At 44.8% G+C, this 21,677-nt stretch overlaps 1 protein-coding gene across 4 annotated transcripts; it reads right to left on the reverse strand.

Annotated features, from left to right (window-relative positions):
• Positions 1-3,840: 3,840 nt before the first annotated feature.
• On the reverse strand, positions 3,841-7,566 carry LOC139574001 (myb/SANT-like DNA-binding domain-containing protein 4). 4 transcript variants are annotated; one of them, XM_071398071.1, is made up of 11 exons: positions 7,183-7,566; positions 6,825-6,895; positions 6,561-6,737; positions 6,409-6,470; positions 6,240-6,326; positions 6,111-6,152; positions 5,869-6,042; positions 5,754-5,789; positions 5,101-5,655; positions 4,708-4,819; positions 3,841-4,613 (listed from the first exon to the last, which is right to left on the reverse strand). In XM_071398071.1, exons 1-8 carry the CDS (start codon positions 7,338-7,340, stop codon positions 5,754-5,756), a joined length of 807 nt encoding a protein of 268 aa, XP_071254172.1. In that variant the 5' UTR covers positions 7,341-7,566; the 3' UTR covers positions 3,841-4,613; positions 4,708-4,819; positions 5,101-5,655. The 4 variants fall into 4 exon arrangements, with proteins under 4 accessions (XP_071254172.1, XP_071254170.1, XP_071254169.1 ...); XM_071398069.1 differs by having other exon boundaries at positions 5,754-6,042; XM_071398068.1 differs by having other exon boundaries at positions 5,101-6,042.
• Between the last annotated feature and the right edge of the window lie 14,111 nt (positions 7,567-21,677).

Below are 21,677 nucleotides of genomic sequence, written 5' to 3' on the forward strand. Positions count from 1 at the left end.
CCACAGTCATAATGCACCAGGTTGATTTACATTTACGCCCCCAAGAAAATCCCACTGTTTTCATCCTTTGCCAAGGCTTTTTTCCTGTCTCTGCTAAAACCTCCCTCTCTCACCCTGCCTCCACACCTCCAACACCACTCCACCCAAACCAAAGCCTGCAATTCATCAGCTGTGACAGGCTCTCAGAAACTCTCAGAGCTCAGCCTTACTGGTGTAAACCAGATGTCACTAAATCAGTACCCACACAGACATCTTAGGCCAACAAGAGGTGTGAGTATGTGTGTGTGTGTGTGTGTGTAAGGTGCATGAAAAGTAGAGGTAGATATCGCCCACAGGGAGGGCAGTTCCTGCATGTCCTCTCCAACACCTGCTCACTGTGTTGAAGACACCATGACCTCAGTCAGTGTATACGGTACAGTAACACAGACAGAACACCATTATTACTTTAAGCCCTGTAAACATATGTAGTGAGTGACCCTGTCATGTTTAATCCCCTTCTGTACCTGCAGATACCCCTATATCATTCCTTTACACCCAGTGAACCTGTATTAGTAACTCCTGCTCTACAATCCCTGTACACCGGCTCAGGAAAACCCTTGGGTCGTGTTCATTTAGGCATACTGACAAAATGATGGAAAACAAAAACAAGTGCGTCTTATTGGGCAAATTCAGGAAGTGCCTTGCTGATTACCTACACTTTCTTCCATTCTGTGCCTAATGAACATGGCCCAGGTTAGAGCAACAAAGGGACAGCTGGACCGAATAAAGAGGGACAGAGGGAAATACCATATAGACTGAAGAGGATGAGATGACATAGCAGGCTGGTTCTCTAGCAGTGTGTCAACAGAGCCAGGAGAGCCCTGGCATTCCATAGCGGCAGGTCGCAGTGTTGCCATGACAAATGAGCGTTCTACGCGGTGGAGACAGGTCGGCTGAGTCGTGGCGGCATTCTCCTTGCGGCGATAAGGGCGCTCTGCAAATATTTCCACTACTTGTGTGTGTGTGGCAAGGGTCAGACAGGAAGAGAGGGAGTAAAAAATAAAAAAAAAGAAGAGAAAGGGAGAGAAAGAGAAAAGAGGAGTCAGCAAAAGCAGTCTCCACATCAACTTGGCACTCCGGGTCACTCCGAGGCGAGGGCCGTCACCGTGGCAACCGTCCAGTAGACACACGCAGGCAAGCAGTGTGTAAAACGGGGTGAGCGTCACAAAACGAGAAGTTTATGTAGTGGGACAGCATCTCTATGTCACCAGCTGTTCCGTGCTCTCTGGCACACACACACACATTTCCTCTCTGAGGGGTCATAAGTAGCACATCTCACATTCTCTGACAGATAAGGAGCATGTCTACCATGTATTTTGTTTGTCATATGATAACTACAACCATAACACATACAAATATATATACAATTGATGAAATACACTAGATACTGTACAAAACATTAAGTACAACTTCCTAATATTGAGTTGCACCAATCCCCCTTTTGACCTCAGAACAGCCTCCACAAGGTGCCGAAAGCATTCCACAGGGATACTGGCCCATGTTGACTCCAATGCTTCCCACAGTTGTGTCAAGTTGGCTGGATGTCCTTTGGGTGGTGGACCATTCTTGATACACACAGGAAACTGTTGAGCGGGAAAAACCCAGCAGCGTTTCAGTTCTTTAAATCTTTTGTGTCTTGCCCATTCACCCCTTGAATGGCACACAAACAGTCCATGTCTCAATTGTCTCAAGGCTTAAAAATCCTTCTTTAACCTGTCTCCTCCCCTTCATCTACACTGATTGAAGTGGAATTAACAAGTGACATCAATAAGGGATCATAGCTTTCACCTGGTCAGTCTGTCATGGAAATAGCAGGTGTGCATGTTTTGTACACAGTGTATAAACACATTGTTAAACTAGTGCTATAACTAGTACTATAACTAAATTAGTATTCAGTGAAAGGCTACATTAGCCCTCAGTTCACCTAAAAAGAACTAATCACAAAAATGAAAAGGGAAATGTTTATCAACTGGCTTTTTAATTGAGGGACATGCAACTGTTATGAAAAAAAGGTCTATATACAGACAGAAAAATGTTCAGTGGGACATTTACAAGCCAGAGAGCACCAGCATTAAACAAACTAGGGATCCTGCCGCAAATAATTGTGCGCCAGAACAGGACCTTGACCCCAGTCTTTCTTCAGCTCCTGGTTCCATATAGAAAACTCAAAAGAGGGGTCTTTGGGCCTGGTAGGGCTGCCTCTGTGGGAAGAGGAGAGGGAGGCTGGGGACAGGGCTGATCTCAGCGATGCAGGACCCTTCAGCTCCATTCCTCACAGTGGACTCAAAGGCACGGTCTTGTGTACACACACTCCTGGGTGTGCTCAGTCATACACATACTTACACAGATGGGCCTGTCTGCTCAGTCCGACTCGCTGTTGTAGTCCTCTGCACCCCCCGGTGCCTCCTCCTCGCCCCCCTCCTCGTCGCTCTCCTTGTCCCAGTCCTTCATGGAGGCTCCCATCATGAAGTCGTCTCTCAGCACGCTCCAAGCTGGCTTCTCTTCTGCCTCCCTGCCAGTCTATACACAAACAAAAGATATTAGCTTTTTAACAAAGATGGTACTTATTGTCCATAAATGATCCGTTTCTTATATCAAATATATTTCCGCTTCCGGTGTATGATCAAACACAGGAATAGACCACCACTATAACTCCCAACTCTTCAGTCTCATCAACTGAGATGCAGCGGTCTAAGGCACTGCATCTCAGTGCTTGAGGAGTCACTACAGACACCCTGAATCCAGGCTGTATCACAAAACGGCCGTGATTGGGAATCCAATAATAGGGCGGCACATAATTGGCCCAGCGTCATCCAGGTTTGGCTGGTATAGGCCGTCATTGTAAATAAGAATTTGTTCTTAACTGACTTGCCTAGTTAAATGAAGGTTAAATAAAAATAAATACAAATTCATAACAATAGTCTCCTAGAAAGTTTCACAACATCCCAAAGCCAACGGTGCCACCATGTGGACATCTAGGGAAACTACACTTAAGACAACAGGACACTTCAGAGAATATTTATTCAATTATATGCAATTAAATAAGATGTTTTGAAGGCAATTATTACAGACCTGGGGCCTGTTGCACAAAACTAGGATAAGGGATTAAGCCAGGATATCTTGGTGATCCTGGCTCAATTGATCCGTAATCCGGTTGCACTAAAGATGGATAGGGGGCAGGAGGATATGTTATGGTATAAATTACCATGGAGATTTATTCTGTGGAGCTAGCCTGCTCCAGACCAGGCTAAATTCCAGGATCTATTTAATCTCATCCCTAATGTCAGTCAGCAGTCACCACAAATGGAAACCAATAGTTATTTCACTGCTCACTATACATTGTTATCACATATAACTAGACCCACTGTTATTATTTAAACGTTTGTGATCATTAATTTCAATGATTTTGGATAAAAAATGATTTTTAGATGATGTTGCTATCATTAGATAATTTACAGTTTCCCATAGACTATAAGGCTATATATAAAATGATAGAATATTAGGGCCACAGAGGGGAAAAAAACACAAGTCATAATATTGTAACCAGTTGTTTTAAAGGAGGACAGTTGTTAAAATGACAGATGTGGGGCATTTCGTGAAATTGTACTTCAGTATGGTTTCATAAACAAAGACATGCTGATGTGCCAGAATATTAAGTATCACATTGTCATAAGTATCAAAACTGTAAAAACAATATGTAGCTTTTCTGCAGAAAGAACCAGCCTCATAAATTTATGACTTTATCCTTTTTCTTCAGTGTGGCCCTAGTACTCTGTCATATAAACAAATACACATTCCATATGAATATAAAAACACAATGTGTAACATTATGTTCCTTTATTGAATAAGGACAAAACAAAGCAGGTAAACCATCAGCTCCTTTCGAAACTGAAGTCACAGTGACTCTACAAGATGGAAAGCACAGAATCCAAGCATATTATACAAAATGATACATACACATTCAAAGGTCTGTATATAACACACCCTGCATGTCTGCACACTAAAATAAATGCAGGACAAATCCATACACATCAACTGAACAGACAAATGAATGGATGCAGTAGCCTCCCTGCAGCCTTGTATTACACACAGTATACCGCACAAACATCATAAGAGGCCAAATTCGTCAAAAAACGAACCCAAAAAAAACCAAATTCCTCTGCCACCACAGGACATATTTAACCAAAATTGAAAGCACACATATTAACTAAAATAATTCAACACATATTGGTCCCTCAGCAGCCGACCACTGTCGTCATCAGGGAAGATGGCCGGATTGTCCCAGTCCATGGCTGGTGGCACTCTGGGGGCCCTCTCCTTCCTCAGGCAGGCCACATTGTGGAGGACAGCACAAGCCACAGTAATATCACATGCCCTAACAGGGCTGACCCTTAATTTGTGAAGGCAGTGAAAGCGTGCCTTCAGGAGGCCAAAGGTCATTTCAACTCTGGCCCTGGTCCTGGCATGGGCATGGTTGTAGGCCTGCTGTGCTTCCTGGGGGTCTGTGAAAGGTGTCAGGAGAAAAGGCTGGCAGCCATACCCCCTGTCTCCCAGCAACACACCAGAGAATTCACCTGTCAACACAAAATCTCATCATTACTACCTCATAAACACAGTGATATTCTTGACACAGCCATGATGGTTATAAATAGGGGTTGTGTGGCTTACCTTGTGATAGGCACTGATAGATTTCAGAGGCCCGAAAGACTCTGGAGTCATGGACTGAGCCAGGCCATTTTGCCACAACATTGCTGATCACACAGTCAGCATTGCAGACCATCTGAAATCATAAGATGAGGAATATTACACCAATCAATGCACATCACTGGCAATGCAGAGTGTTCGTCAATGGACAATATCAAAAAGTTATGTTCACCTGAACATTAATGCTGTGAAAGGATTTCCTATTCACAAAATCGGCCTCATGGGCACCTGAGGGGGCTTTTATCCTTATGTGTGTGCAGTCCACTGCACCAATGACATTGGGGAAACCTGTCACACAAAGTAATGAGTATCCTACTATGTGTTAACAGTTGTCCTGTAATTTGTAGATCCTCTTACCTGCAATCCTATAGAACTCCTCTTTGATGTCACAGAGTCTTCTGTGGCCAGGGAAGGAGATGAAGACATCTGCTAATGCTTTGATAGCCAGACACACACTCCTTATTGTGCGGCAAATTGTGGCCTTGTTCAGCTGTTCTGCATCCCCCACTGAGTACAGGAAGGCTCCACTAGCAAAAAAGCGCAAGGCCACACAAACCATTTGCTCCACACTCAGTGCATGGCTCCGTGCAGTGCGGTGCTTAATCCTGGGACCCAGTAGTCTGCATAGATACCTGATGCCATCTGCAGAAAATCTGTATCTTTCATATAGATGGTCATCAGGGAAGGCCAGTGGGTCCAACCGGTCCCTGAAGACCCTTTCTCGCCTGAAGGCTCTCCTCAGCACAAGTGCTTCTTCATCCACCACATCTCGCACGAATGGGCATGCCATTGTCAGAGCAGAAAGGAACACACAATTTTGGGCCTTCATATAGGCTAGTGGCCACACCTGGTGCTGGGGGGGTGGGCAAAAGAGGGCGATGCCTTATAACGATGACTTGGTTGTACTGATTGCTGGGAAAATAAAAAAAACCTTAGAAAGATGCCACCGTCCTGTGTGCTCACAATAAGAGCTCATATGTCATGGCTCACTTGACTTTACGAGAATATACCTAATTTTTATTTTGAGCTGTGTCATCTTCTTGGAGCTGGGGGAGGAAAGAAAAATAATGATTAATACATTTGTGTTACAGTTAGCATACAGTGTACATTGAAGGCATATCTCACCTCCCTCTCAAGTTTTTTTATTTCAAGGTCCAGTTTCCTAATTGTCCTCTTTTTTATTTCGGACTCCAGTGCAAGATTTTCCATCTTTTTCTTCTTGTACTGAATGTCTATGTCTGCCAGTTCTATTTGGCGCCGGAGGTGGTTGCCATACAACTTTCTGATAGCTTGTGAGCTCTGTGAACACAATACAATTAGCGCAGCTGGAATTTGGCAGGATGTGGTGTCCTTTTATTAATACGCACTATGTTGCCAGGCTGGTTTTCCCACTGTATAGCATCTGGGTCCTGTAAAAGAAATTAGATTTTTTGATTTTGATGAGGACTCCTCACCATTGTAGAGTAAATAGTACTTTCACAGTCTTAACATGATACCTCATGCCTTCTGGAATCCAGAGAGATGGTCTCCTCCTCATCATCGTCTCCATCATGTGCTGTTGCTGCTGCACTGGGGCCTTCACCCTATCACATTTAATCGGATTCATATTGAAGCTAGTAGACAAGACATGCCAGGCCTACAGTATGCCTTTGATGGAGTACTCACTGGATCAGCATCGTCTGGTGCTTGTGCTGGTGGCTCTAACAGGAACACAGTGCTGCCAGACACTGCAAGGCAATAGGTAAACCAAAGTCAGACAGTCCAAATTGATTCAATATGAATGTGGTTGTATCCCATGTAGAGATGGAAGGACATACCTTGAATGAAGCGGGTGGCATCTTGGGAGGAACCTATGCTCGTCTCTTTCCCCCCAGGGATCCCCTCTAAGACAGGCCTGCCTTTATTTAGCTCCAAGGCCATGTCCTCTGCTGGGGTAAGGTCAGCCTTTGGTGACCCACCACCCGTGCCTTGTCTGTGGGTATTCTTTTTCACTGCTAAAACAGTACAGACAATGTGTGAGCAGGCACCTTCTGGGTACAATATATGCTTGTGCTTTGTTAAATATTAGTCAGGGACCATACCATTCTGCAGAATGTTCTTGTATTTGATTTTGACCTGCTGCCATGTCCGTTTTGGCCCGTTCATGTTTAATCTACACACACACACACACACACACATTTAATGGAGTCACACTGCAAAAAATTACTTGGTATTTTTGTCTTGTTTTCAGTAAAAATATCAAAAAATGTATCATAGCTTTATACAGTGTGATGGAGTTACTTTACACAATTTCACTCATATCTGCAGTGCATTTCAATTAAAAATTTAACCGTTTCATAATTACAGTACAACTGCATTTTTGGAGATGTGAATTAAATATTTGAATTGTAATTGTGATGTTTCAGCGGAGCGGTGAGTGTGTAATTGTGCACTACTTACGCATTCAGGCGGTCTGCAATACTTTGCCACGCTTTTTCTCTTTGCTTTATCACTGTGGCGGTGTTGCCTTTCTTCTTAATTATATCTTTTACCTCCTCGTATGCCTCCATGAGGATTTGTGCTTCCGACGGGGAAAAGTACGCGGCTCTAGTTGCCATGGTAAATCAGTTAATCTGTGATCTGTGGCGGGGTCTATTTGAGTGAGCCGTGAGCGCGCACCTATCCAGGATTGGTTTCACCTGGCTTAATGAATCCGTGTCTGCTCATCCTGGCTTGGTCTTTGTGCAACCAATTAAGCCTGGACGCACATGTTTTGGCTTCATTGAGCTCAGCTGAGTCATTTATCCCGGATGTCTTAATTCTACTTTTGTGCAACAGGCCCCTGGCCTATACATTACGCAGTTTATTATTGTTAAAATCCCATGTTTGTCAACAGAAAAAAATCCTGGCTTTGGGCTTGGGAAAAACTTCCTAGACACAATAGATGGTAGTTTGGGGATGGACATCAATCTAAGCCATTCAATCTCCAGTGCCAGCCCAGCTATAACACTGACCCGCTAACCCTGAAGCTCAGAGGCCCTGTTAGTATATGCACATGTATGTCAACAGACTGTCCCTATGGTGCTGCTGTTAGTATGAGAGCAGCAATTGTCTCTATATATTTATACAGACGTTGTGAGATGGATTTGGCCTATGTTCCCCGTTACGGCCATCTTCACATTCCCAATCAACACAGTGGATCTCTGCACCATAACTACCACCATATCAAACTACTTCAGTCAAGTACCCTCTTGCTTGAGAATCAGTCTTTTAGATAAAAAAACAAACACTACTTATCACATGCTATATCCAAGCTAACATAGGTTTTTACTTAATTTATTCCTTATTTTACCAGGTGAATTGGGTTGCAAAGTGAATTGGTCGACCGAGATTTCTTTAGTTGAGAAGTAGCAAAAAAAATCATGGTGTACAAGACACCTGTGGACTGATCCATTGCGGAGGCTGTGGGGATGGCACAGTCCATGCCGCAACATGAATAAAAAATTATATTATCTTATAACAAATGAGCTTTCTACCGCGTTGGATAGTGAAACCACAGCTAAAGGACATCAATAAGAAGAGATTTGCTTGGGCCAAGAAACACGAGCAATGGACATTAGACTGGTGGAAATCTGTCCGTTGGTCTGATGAGTCCAAATCTGAGATTTTTGGTTCTAACGGCGGTGTCTTTGTGAGAAGCAGTGTAGGTGAACGGATGATCTCTGCATGTGTGGTTCCCATCGTGAAGCATGGAGGTGGTGGTGTGATGGTGCTTTGCTGGTGACACCGTCAGTGATTTATTTAGAATTCAAGGCAAACTTAACCAGTATGGCTACCACAGCATTCTGCAGCAATACGCCACCCCAACTGGTTTGCGCTTAGTGGGAATATAATTTATTTTTTAACAGGACAATGACCCAACACACCTCCAGGCTGTGTAAGGGCTATTTTAGCAAGAAGGAGAGTGATGGAGTGCTGCATCTGATGACCTGGCCTCCACAATCACCCGACCCAATTGAAATGGTTTGGAATGAGTTGGACGGCAGAGTGAAGGAATAGCAGCCAACAAGTGCTCAGCATATGTGGGAACTCCTTCAAGACAGTTGGAAAAGCATTCCAGGTGAAGCTGGTTGAAAGAATGTGTGCAAAGCTGCAATCAAGGCAAAAGGTGGCTACTTTGAAGAATCTAAAATATGTTTAGATTTGTTGGTTACTAAATGATTCCATATACAGTATATCACAAAAGTGAGTACACCCCTCACATTTTTGTAAATATTTGAGTATATATTTTCATGTGACAACACTGAAGAAATGACACTTTGCTACAATGTAAAGTAGTGAGTGTACAGCTTGTATAACAGTGTAAATTTGCTGTCCCCTCAAAATAACTCAACACACAGCCATTAATGTCTAAACCGCTGGCAACATAAGTGAGTACACCCCTAAGTGAAAATGTCCAAATTGGGCCCAAAGTGTCAATATTTTGTGTGGCCACCATCATTTTCCAGCACTGCCTTAACCCTCTTGGGCATGGAGTTCACCAGAGCTTCACAGGTTGCCACTGGAGTCCTCTTCCACTCCATGACGACATCACGGAGCTGGTGGATGTTAGAGACCTTGCACTCCTCCACCTTCCGTTTGAGGATGCCCCACAGATGCTCAATAGGGTTTAGGTCTGTAGACATGCTTGGCCAGTCCATCACCTTTACCCTCAGCTTCTTTAGCAAGGCAGTGGTCGTCTTGGAGGTGTGTTTGGGGTCGTTATCATGTTGGAATACTGCCCTGCGGCCCAGTCTCCGAAGGGAGGGGATCATGCTCTGCTTCAGTATGTCACAGTACATGTTGGCATTCATGGTTCCCTCAATGAACTGTAGCTCCCCAGTGCCGGCAGCACTCATGCAGCCCCAGACCATGACACTCCCACCACCATGCTTGACTGTAGGCAAGACACACTTGTCTTTGTACTCCTCACCTGGTTGCCGCCACACAAGCTTGACACCATCTAAACCAAATAAGTTTATCTTGGTATCATCAGACCACAGGACATGGTTCCAGTAATCCATGTCCTTAGTCTGCTCGTCTTCAGCAAACTGTTTGCGGGCTTTCTTGTGCATCAACTTTAGAAGAGGCTTCCTTCTGGGACGACAGCCATGCAGACCAATTTGATGCAGTGTACGCCGTATGGTCTGAGCACTGACAGGCTGACCCCCCACCCCTTCAACCTCTGCAGCAATGCTGGCAGCACTCATACGTCTATTTCCCAAAGACAACCTCTGGATATGACGCTGAGCATGTGTACTCAACTTCTTTGGTCGACCATGGAGAGGCCTGTTCTGAGTGGAACCTGTCCAGTTAAACCGCTGTATGGTCTTGGCCATACAGCGGTCTTGGCAGTTTCAGGGTCTTGGCAATCTTCTTATAGCCCAGGCCATCTTTATGTAGAGCAACAATTCTTTTTTTTCAGATCCTCAGAGAGTTCTTTGCCATGAGGTGCCATGTTGAACTTCCAGTGACCAGTCAGTATGAGGGAGTGTGAGAGCGATGACACCAAACTTAACACACCTGCTCCCCATTCACACCTGAGACCTTGTAACGCTAACGAGTCACATGACACCGGGGAGGGAAAATGGCTAATTGGGCCCAATTTGGACATTTTCACTTAGGGGTGTACTCAATTTGTTGCCAGCGGTTTAGACATTAATGGCTGTGTGTTGAGTTATTTTGAGGGGACAGCAAATTTACACTGTTATACAAGCTGTACACTCACTACTTTACATTGTAGCAAAGTGTCATTTCTTCAGTGTTGTCACATGAAAATATATACTCAAATATTTACAAAAATGTGAGGGGTGTACTCACTTTTGTGATATACTGTATGTTATTTCATAGTTTGTCTTCATTATTATTCTACAATGTAAAAAACAGTAAAAATAAAGGAAAACCCTTGAATGAGAAGGTGTGTCCAAACTTTTGACTGTATGTAAATAAGGGTTTTCAGTTTTTTCTTTTAGATAAATTAGCAAAAATGTCTAAAAACCTATTTTCACTTTGTCATTATGGGGAATTGTGTGTAGATTGCTGAGAAAAAAACATCTTATTTAATCCATTTTAGAATAAGGCTGTAACGTAACAAAATGTGGATAAAGTTAAGGGGTCTCCCGAAGGCACTGTAGGCCTATATTTCAATAATTACAGGCCATTCGGCAAGTATTCAGACCTCATTTTCCACATTTTGTTAGGTTACAGCTTTATTCGAAAATTGACCATTGTTTTTTCCCCCCCTCATCAACTTATACACAGTACCCCATAATGACAAAGTAAACAGGTTTTTAGAAATGTTTGCTAGTAAAAAATTTAAAAAAAGCATTTTTTAAAGTATTCAGACTCTTTATTCAGTACTTTGTTGAAGCAGCCTCAAGTCCTATTGGGTATGACGCTACAAGCTTGGCACACCTGTATTTGGGGAGTTTCTCCCATTCTTCTTTGCAGATCCTCTCAAGCTCTGTCAGATTGGATGGGGAGCATAGCTACACAGCTATTTTCAGGTCTTTCCGGAGATGTTCCATCGGGTTCAAGGCGGGCTTTGGCTGGGCCAATGAAGGACATTCAGAGACTTGTCCCGAAGCCAATCCTGCATTGTCTTGGCTGTGTGCTTATGGTCGTTGTCCTGTTGGAAGGTGAACCTTCGCCCCAGTCTGAGGTCCTGAGTGCCACCACCAGCATCATGCTTCACCGTAGGCATGTTGCCAGGTTTCCTCCAGACGTGATGCTTGGCATTCAGGCCAAAGAGTTCAATCTTGGTTTCATCAGACCAGAGAATCTTGTTTCTCATGGTCTGGGAGTACTTTAGGTGCCTTTTGGCAAACTCCAAGTGGGCTGTCATGTGCTTTTACTGAGGAGTGGCTTCCGTCTGGCCACTCTAGCATTAAGGCCTGATTGGTGGAGTGCTGTTCCCCCGATGGTCATCCTTTTGGAAGGTTCTCCCATCTCTATAGAGGAACTCTGGAGCTCTGTCAGAGTGACCATCGGGTTCCCTGACCAACCCCCCCCGATTACTCCGTTTGGCCGGGCGGCCAGCTCTAGGAAGTCTTGGTGGTTCCAAACTTCTTCCATTTAAGAATGATGGAGGCCACTGTGTTCTTGAGGACCTTCAAAGCTGCAGACATTTTTTGGTACCCTTTTTGGTACTCTTCCCCATCTATGCCTCGATACAATCTTGTCTTGGAGCTCTACGGACAATTCCTTCGACCACATTGCTTGGTTTTTGCACTGATTTGCACTGTCAACTGTGGGACCTTATATAGACAGGTGTGTGCCTTTCCAAATCATGTCTGATCAATATAATTTATAACAGGTGGACTCAAATCAAGTCCTAGAAACATCTCAAGGATGATCAACGGAAACAGAATGCACCTGAGTTCAATTTCGAGTCTCATAGCAAAAGGTCTGAATACTTAAGTAAATAAGGTCTGTTTTTTATTTTGAAGAAACTTGCAAAAAAAATCTAAAAACATGTTTTCGCCTTGTCATTATGGGGTAGTGTGTGTAGATTGATGAGGGAAAAAGTTTACTGTAAAGTAACAAAATATAGGAAAGGGGTCTGAATACTTTCCGAATGCACTGTATATAGGCTACTGTATCAATCAATCATCTGTTCGTTCATGTCATCACACAGCATACGAGTCATTCATGATTTGAAATGCAATCAAGCATTTTAGTTTTAAAATAAAATTATAAAGCGACCATTGAATAATTAACATAAACAATAAATAGACCTAAAGCTTTCCGTTTCGGAAATTGTATTCACAAATTAATGGGACTTTAGTCTTTGCTGTAATAATGGGTTTTAAAAAAATACAACCTTACAGACTCTGGTATGTTTAGAATTTATTTAGTGTTGTTTACATTGTTCCAAATGGTCAGAGAAATTATATTGAAATCTACCAGCACACATAAAATTCACATAGCACTTGCTCCTTACCTTCTTTTTCTTGATCTCTGGTATTTTCCACAACTGGTTTTATTTCGCACATCTGACTTCACTTTTACCTCCAGAGCAATCAGTAAACATTCCCCCCGTTTTGAGTTTGTCACATCCTCTGCATCCATTTTGCTGTTACGTGTTACGGTGTTCAGAGGTTGTTATAACCAATTTATTGATGTTACTATGATACACTATAGGTCAGGCCCTATTGGTCACGTGCATGCGATGCATACATGTATCACGTAAAGAATGCAAGGGTCGAGGGAATGCTTTTCCCTTAACACATTAGGGATGTCGGTAACATAACTACAGTCAGAAATGGCTGTAATTATGTTGCAGCTTCAGAAACACGGACAGCGCGATACACACTGTTGATGTTCTGTGCTGGTCGCTGCAGCAGGGAGGAGAGAGAGACAACAGGTGCTTGTCACACAGTCACAGTCTTTTTGAATTTTTTATAACTGTCCAGCAAGTCTGAGCCACGCCGGGCAATCAAATCAATTGCCGTCGGACTCCCTCTAATCATTTGTGTGTCTTAATTATTTCATCAAACATGTTCGCTTAAAGCATCAGACAAGCTCAGTGCATATAATTGATTTGAATAAAACACATAGGATGTGTCTATACTGTATATGGAAAAATACACTTTTTAAAATTTGGACTGTAAGAACAGACGACTCTTGGCCAAGATTTATTTTAGTCGGGGACAGCCCGAGTTGCAATACAATTAATGGAAACAGAAAGGACACATTGACTCTGTAATGCTTTTCTAGTATGGACCCCTGACCAATGGATGATTAAGAGCAAAAAACCCTCACGAAGACATGTGTTAAAGCAAAAAATAATCCCATGACTGAAACATAAATCGATCTCAGCTCGATTGTCTGCGGTGCCAAGTTAACTTCCCCTTTCATGTAAAAACTAGTCATGACCATCATGCTTTTAGGGAAAGAGGATCATTTTGTATATGAACCAAACTGCGAGTTTGACCAATTCCAGTCACCTTGTTTAGGGGGTCAGTCCAGTGTCCTCCCCGGGATAATTGAGAAGCTCAGTTCTGGTGACTTTTTTAAAAGGACATTCTACCCAAAACGAATGAAAATAAAAATGTATTTATTTCACCTTTATTTAACCAGGTAGGCAAGTTGAGAACACGTTCTCATTTACAATTGCGACCTGGCCAAGATAAAGCAAAGCAGTTCGACACATACAACAACACAGAGTTACACATGGAGTAAAACAAACATACAGTCAATAAAACAGTAGAAGAATAAGTCTATATACAATGTGAGCAAGTGAGGTGAGATAAGGGAGGTGAAGGCAAAAAAAAGGCCATGGTGGCGAAGTAAATACAATATAGCAAGTAAAACACTGGAATGGTTGATTTGCAGTGGAAGAATGTGCGAAGTAGAGATAGAAATAATGGGGTGCAAAGGAGCAAAATAAATAAATAAATAAATAAATAAATACAGTAGGGAAAGAGGTAGTTGTTTGGGCTAAATTATAGATGGGCTATGTACAGGTGCAGTAATCTATGAGCTGATCTGATAGCTGGTGCTTAAAGCTAGTGGGGGAGATAAGTGTTTCCAGTTTCAGAGATTTTTGTAGTTTGTTCCAGTCATTAGCAGCAGAGAACTGGAAGGAGAGGCGGCCAAAGGAAGAGTTGGTTTTGGGGGTGACCAGAGAGATATACCAGCTGGAGCGCGTGCTACAGGTGGGTGCTGCTATGGTGACCAGCGAGCTGAGATAAGGGGGGACTTTACCTAGCAGGGTCTTGTAGATGACCTGGAGCCAGTGGGTTTGGCGACGAGTATGAAGCGAGGGCCAGCCAACGAGAGTGTTCAGGTCGCAGTGGTGGGTAGTATCCAACTTCCGGCGCCGAAAAGAGATGGCCGCCTCGCTTCGCGTTCCTTGGAAAATATGCAGTATTTTGTTTTTTCATGTGTTATTTCTTACATCGGTACCCCAGGTAATCTTAGGTTTCATTACATACAGTCGGGAGGAACTACTGAATATACGATTAACGTCAACTCATCATCGTTCCTACCAGGAATATGACTTTCCCGAAACGGATCCAGTGTTTTGCCTTCCACCCAATACAATGGATCTGATCCCAGCCGGCGACCCTGTGCGACGCCGAAAAAGGCGCAAACGAGGCGGTCTCGTGGTCAGGCTTCGGAGACGGGCACATCGCGCTCCACTCCCTAGCATACTACTCGCCAATGTCCAGTCTCTTGACAATAAGGTTGACGAAATCCGAGCACGGGTAGCATTCCAGAGAGACATCAGGGATTGCAACGTGCTCTGCTTCACGGAAACATGGCTAACTCAAGAGACGCTAACGGAGTCGGTGCAGCCAGCTGGTTTCTTCATGCATCGCGCCGACAGAAACAAACATCTTTCCGGTAAGAAGAGGGGCGGGGGGGTATGCCTTATGATTAACGAGACGTGGTGTGATCATCATAACAACACACAGGAACTCAAGTCATTCTGTTCACCTGATCTAGAACTCCTCACAATCAAATGTCGACCGCATTATCTACCAAGGGAATTCTCTTCAATCATAATCACAGCCGTATATATTCCCCCCCAAGCAGACACATCGATGGCCCTGAACGAACTTTATCTGACTCTTTGTAAACTGGAAACCACACACCCTGAGGCTGCATTCATCGTAGCTGGGGATTTTAACAAGGCTAATCTAAAAACAAAACTCCCTAAATTCTATCAGCATATCGATTGTGCTACCAGGGCTGGAAAAACCCTAGATCATTGTTATACTAATTTCCGCGACGCACATAAGGCCCTCCCCCGCCCCCCTTTCGGAAAAGCTGACCACGACTCCATTTTGTTGATTCCAGCCTACAAACAGAAACTCAAACAACAAGCTCCCGCGCTCAGGTCTGTTCAACGCTGGTCCGACCAATCTGAATCCACGCTTCAAGACTGCTTCGATCACGCGGATTGGAATATGTTCCGCATTGCGTCCAACAACAATATTGACGAATATGCTGATTCGGTGAGCGAGTTCATTAGGAAGTGCATTGACGATGTCGTACCCACAGCAACGATTAAAACATTCCCAAACCAGAAACCGTGGATTGACGGCAGCATTCGCGTGAAACTGAAAGCGCGAACCACTGCTTTTAACCAGGGCAAGGTGACCGGAAGCATGACCGAATACAAACAGTGTAGCTATTCTCTCCGCAAGGCAATCAAACAGGCTAAGTCCCAGTACAGAGACAAAATCGAGTCGCAATTCAACAGCTCAGACACAAGAGGTATGTGGCAGGGTCTACAGTCAATCACGGATTACAAAAAGAAAACCAGCCCCGTCGCGGACCAGGATGTCTTGCTCCTAGACAGGCTAAACAACTTTTTTGCCCGCTTTGAGGACAATACAGTGCCACTGACACGGCCCCCTACCAAAACCTGCGGGCTCTCCTTCACTGCAGCCGAGGTGAGTAAAACATTTAAACGTGTTAACCCTCGCAAGGCTGCAGGCCCAGACGGCATTCCCAGCCGCGTCCTCAGAGCATGCGCAGACCAGCTGGCTGGTGTGTTTACGGACATATTCAATCAATCCTTATCCCAGTCTGCTGTTCCCACATGCTTCAAGAGGGCCACCATTGTTCCTGTTCCCAAGAAAGCTAAGGTAACTGAGCTAAACGACTACCGCCCCGTAGCACTCACTTCCGTCATCATGAAGTGCTTTGAGAGACTAGTCAAGGACCATATCACCTCCACCCTACCGGACACCCTAGACCCACTCCAATTTGCTTACCGACCCAATAGGTCCACAGACGACGCAATCGCAACCACACTGCACACTGCCCTAACCCATCTGGACAAGAGGAATACCCATGTGAGAATGCTGTTCATCGATTACAGCTCAGCATTTAACACCATAGTACCCTCCAAACTCGTCATCAAGCTCGAGACCCTGGGTCTCGACCCCGCCCTGTGCAACTGGGTCCTGGACTTCCTGACGGGCCGCCCCCAGGTGGTGAGGGTAGGTAACAACATCTCCACCCCGCTGATCCTCAACACTGGGGCCCCACAAGGGTGCGTTCTGAGCCCTCTCCTGTACTCCCTGTTCACCCACGACTGCGTGGCCATGCACGCCTCCAACTCAATCATCAAGTTTGCGGATGACACTACAGTGGTAGGCTTGATTACCAACAACGACGAGACGGCCTACAGGGAGGAGGTGAGGGCCCTCGGAGTGTGGTGTCAGGAAAATAACCTCACACTCAACGTCAACAAAACAAAGGAGATGATTGTGGACTTCAGGAAACAGCAGAGGGAGCACCCCCCTATCCACATCGACGGGTCAGTAGTGGAGAAGGTGGAAAGTTTTAAGTTCCTCGGTGTACACATCACGGACAAACTGAATTGGTCCACCCACACAGACAGCGTTGTGAAGAAGGCGCAGCAGCGCCTCTTCAACCTCAGGAGGCTGAAGAAATTCGGCTTGTCACCAAAAGCACTCACAAACTTCTACAGATGCACAATCGAGAGCATCCTGTCGGGCTGTATCACCGCCTGGTACGGCAACTGCTCCGCCCACAACCGTGAGGCTCTCCAGAGGGTAGTGAGGTCTGCAGAACGCATCACCGGGGGCAAACTACCTGCCCTCCAGGACACCTACACCACCCGATGTCACAGGAAGGCCATAAAGATCATCAAGGACAACAACCACCCAAGCCACTGCCTGTTCACCCCGCTATCATCCAGAAGGCGAGGTCAGTACAGGTGCATCAAAGCAGGGACCGAGAGACTGAAAAACAGCTTCTATCTCAAGGCCATCAGACTGTTAAACAGCCACCACTAACATTTAGCGGCCGCTGCCAACATACTGACTCAACTCCAGCCACTTTAAAAATGGGAATTGATGGAAATTATGTAAAAATGTACCACTAGCCACTTTAAACAATGCCACTTAATATAATGTTTACATACCCTACATTACCCATCTCATATGTATATACTGTACTCTATATCATCTACTGCATCTTGCCATCTTTATGTAATACATGTACCACTAGCCACTTTAAACTATGCCACTTTATGTTTACATACCCTACAGTACCCATCTCATATGTATATACCGTACTCTATACCATCTACTGCATCTTGCCATGCCGTTCTGTACCACCACTCATTCATATATCTTTATGTACATATTCTTTATCCCTTTACACTTGTGTGTGTGTATAAGGTAGTAGTTGTGGAATTGTTAGGTTAGATTACTTGTTGGTTATTACTGCATTGTCGGAACTAGAAGCACAAGCATTTCGCTACACTCGCATTAACATCTGCTAACCATGTGTATGTGACTAATAAAATTTGATTTGATTTGATTTGATTTGATTATATGGGGCTTTGGTGACAAAACGGGTGGCACTGTGATAATTTATTGAGTAGGGTATTGGAGGCTATTATGTAAATGACATCACCGAAGTCAAGGATTGGTAGGATGGTCAGTTATACAAGGGTATGTTTGGCAGCATGAGTGAAGGATGCTTTGTTGCGGAATAGGAAGCCAATTCTAGATTTAACTTTGGATTGGAGATGTTTGATGTGAGTCTGGAAGGAGAGTTTACAGTCTAACCAGACACCTAGGTATTTGTAGTTGTCCACATATTCTAAGTCAGAGCCATCCAGAGTAGTGATGTTGGACAGGCGGGCAGGTGCAGGCAGCGATCGGTTGAAGAGCATGCATTTCGTTTTACTTGTATGTATTTAAGAGCAATTGGAGGCCACGGAAGGAGAGTTGTATGGCATTGAAGCTCGCCTGGAGGGTAGTTAACACAGTGTCCAAAGAAGGGCCAGAAGTATACAGAATGGTGTCGTCTGCGTAGAGGTGGATCAGAGACTCACCAGCAGCAAGAGCGACATCATTGATGTATACAGAGAAGAGAGTCAGTCCAGGAATTGAACCCTGTGGCACCCCCATAGAGACTGCCAGAGGCCCGAACAACAGACCCTCCGATTTGACACACTGAACTCTGTCAGAAAAGTAGTTGGTGAACCAGGCGAGGCAATCATTTGAGAAACCAAGGCTGTCGAGTCTGCCGATGAGGATGTGGTGATTGACAGAGTCGAAAGCCTTGGCCAGGTCAATGAATACGGCTGCACAGTATTGTTTCTTATCGATGGCGGTTAAGATATCGTTTAGGACCTTGAGCGTGGCTGAGGTGCACCCATGACCAGCTCTGAAACCAGATTGCATAGCGGAGGAGGTATGGTGGGATTCAAAATGGTCGGTAATCTGTTTGTTGACTTGGCTTTCGAAGATCTTAGAAAGGCAGGGTAGGATAGATATAGGTCCGTAGCAGTTTGGGTCAAGAGTGTCCCCCCCTTTGAAGAGGGGGATGACCGCAGCTGCTTTCCAATCTTTGGGAATCTCAGACGACACGAAAGAGAGGTTGAACAGGCTAGTAATAGGGGTGGCAACAATTTCAGCAGATCATTTTAGAAAGAAAGGGTCCAGATTATCTAGCCCGGCTAATTTGTAGGGGTCCAGATTTTGCAGCTCTTTCAGAACATCAGCTGACTGGATTTGGGTGAAGAAGCGGGGGTGGGGGTTTGGGCAAGCTGCTGCAGGGGGTGCTGAGATGTTGACCCGGGCTAGGGGTAGCCAGGTGTGAAGCATGGCCAGCCGTAGAAAAATGCTTATTGAAATGATCGATTATCGTAGATTTATCGGTGGTGACAGTGTTACCTAGCCTCAGTGCAGTGGGCAGCTGGGAGGAGGTGCTCTTATTCTCCATGGACTTTAAAGTGTCCCAAAACGTTTTGGAGTTAGAGCTACAGGATGCAAATTTCTGTTTGAAAAAGCTGGTCTTTGCTTTCCTGACTGACTGCGTGTATTGGTTCCTGGCTTCCCTGAAAGTTGCATATCGCGGGGACTATTCGATGCTAGAGCAGTCCGCCACAGGATGTTTTTGTGCTGGTCGAGGGCAGTCAGGTCTGGAGTGAACCAAGGGCTATATCTGTTCTTAGTTCTACATTTTTTGAAAGGGGCATGCTTATTTAAGATGGTGAGGAAATTACTTTTAAAGAACGACCAGGGATCCTCGACTGACAGGATGAGGTCAATATCCTTCCAGGATACCCGGGCCAGGTCGATTAGAAAGGCCTGCTCGCACAAGTGTTTCAGGGATCGTTTGACAGTGATGAGGGGTGGTCGTTTGACCGCGGACCCATAGCGGATGCAGGCAATGAGGCAGTAATTGCTGAGATCCTGATTGAAAACAGCAGAGGTGTATTTGGAGGGCAAGTTGGTCAGGATAATATCTATGAGGGTGCCCATGTTTACGGATTTAGGGTTGTACCTGGTGGGTTCCTTGATAATTTGTGTGAGATTGAGGGCAACTAGTTTAGATTGTAGGACTGCCGGGGTGTTAAGCATATCCCAGTTTAGGTCACCTAACAGAATGAACTCTGAAGATAGATGGGGGGCAATCAATTCACATATGGTGTTCAGGGCACAGCTGGGAGCAGAGGGAGCTCTATAACAGGCGGCAACAGTGAGAGACTGGAGAGATTCATTTTTAAAATTAAAAGCTCGAACTGTTTGGGCATAGACTTGGAAAGTATGACAGAACTTTGCAGGCTATCTCTGGAGTAGGTTGCAACTCCTCCCCTTGGCAGTTCTATCTTGACAGAAAATGTTGTAGTTGGGTATGGAAATCTCAGAATTTTTGGTGGCCTTCCTAAGCCAGGATTCAGACACGGCAAGGACATCAGGGTTGGCGGAGTGTGCTAAAGCAGTGAGTAAAACAAACTTAGGGAGGAGGCTTCTGATGTTAACATGCATGAAACCAAGGCTTTTTCGGTTACAGAAGTCAACAAATGAGAGTGCCTGGGGACATGCAGGGCCTGGATTAACCTCCATATCACCCGAGGAACAGAGGAGGGAGTAGGATGAGGGTACGGCTAAAGGCTATCAAAACTGGTCGTCTAGTGTGTTGGGGACAGAGAATAAAAGGAGCAGATTTCTAGTTGTGGTAGAATAGATTCAGGGCATAATGTACAGAGAGGGGTATGGTGGGGTGAGGGTACAGTGGAGGTAAACCCAGGCACTGAGTGATGATAAGAGAGGTTGTATCTCTGGACGCGCTAGTTATGCTGGGTGCGGTCACCGCATGTGTGGGAGGTGGACAAAGGAGGTATCTGAGGCATGTTGAGTGGGACTAGGGGCTCCGCAGTAAACTAAAACAATGATAACTATCCTAAACAACAGTATACAAGGCATATTGACATTTGAGAGAGACAAAGCGAGGCATAAAGCAATCACAGGTGTTGATTGGGAGAGCTAGCTAAGACAACAATGGGTAAGACAACAACAGCTAATCCGCTAAGACAACAACAACAGGTAAAATGGCGATGAATGGGCAGAGAGGGTCGGTTAACTACACACAGGGCCTGAGTTCGAGGCTGGGGCCGACAGATAAACAAAAAAATAAACAAAATGGAGTACCGTGATTAATGAACAGTCCAGCAGGCATCAGCTATATAGCCAAGTGATCATAGGGTCCAGTGAACAGCAATAGATGGAACAGGGAAGCCGCAGGGTAGTCGTTACTACGCTAGCACGCGGGAGACACAGCGTTTAAAGTTAGCAGGCCGGGGTTAGTAGAAGCATCTGTTCCGACGTCCGGCAATGGCCAGTTGAGGGCACAGCGGATGGAATTCCGTCGGCAGACCAGTCGTGGTGGTACGGCGGGGCGCCGTGTCGACAAAGGGTTCAGGCCAGATGGCAAAAGGGGTATTGGGTTGTTCCAGTTTAAATGTTTTAGGCAGGGTCGGTACCAGATCGAATCAGTTGTAAGGGCCTAGGATTTCAATAGGAAGATACGTTTTTGCGATCTCCTATGTGTGGACGCGCTTGCGTATTAAATTTTTTTCAAACGGGTGTAATTGTTAAGACCATAGTTGTAGTAATTTAGCTTGTTAGCCGGGA

This window comes from Salvelinus alpinus, chromosome 4 (assembly GCF_045679555.1).
Source record: "Salvelinus alpinus chromosome 4, SLU_Salpinus.1, whole genome shotgun sequence".
NCBI lineage: Eukaryota > Metazoa > Chordata > Actinopteri > Salmoniformes > Salmonidae > Salvelinus > Salvelinus alpinus.

What these genes read in the sequence shown, in the direction of transcription:
- LOC139574001 (XM_071398069.1), bottom strand. Translation starts at nt 7,340, where the DNA reads ATGGCAACTAGAGCCGCGTACTTTTCCCCGTCGGAAGCACAAATCCTC. An exon ending in CACCAGACGATGCTGATCCA is followed by an intron (nt 6,327 to 6,408) that starts GTGAGTACTCCA and finishes TAAATGTGATAG; the next exon opens with GGTGAAGGCCCCAGTGCAGC. An exon ending in TGGATTCCAGAAGGCATGAG is followed by an intron (nt 6,153 to 6,239) that starts GTATCATGTTAA and finishes TTTCTTTTACAG; the next exon opens with GACCCAGATGCTATACAGTG.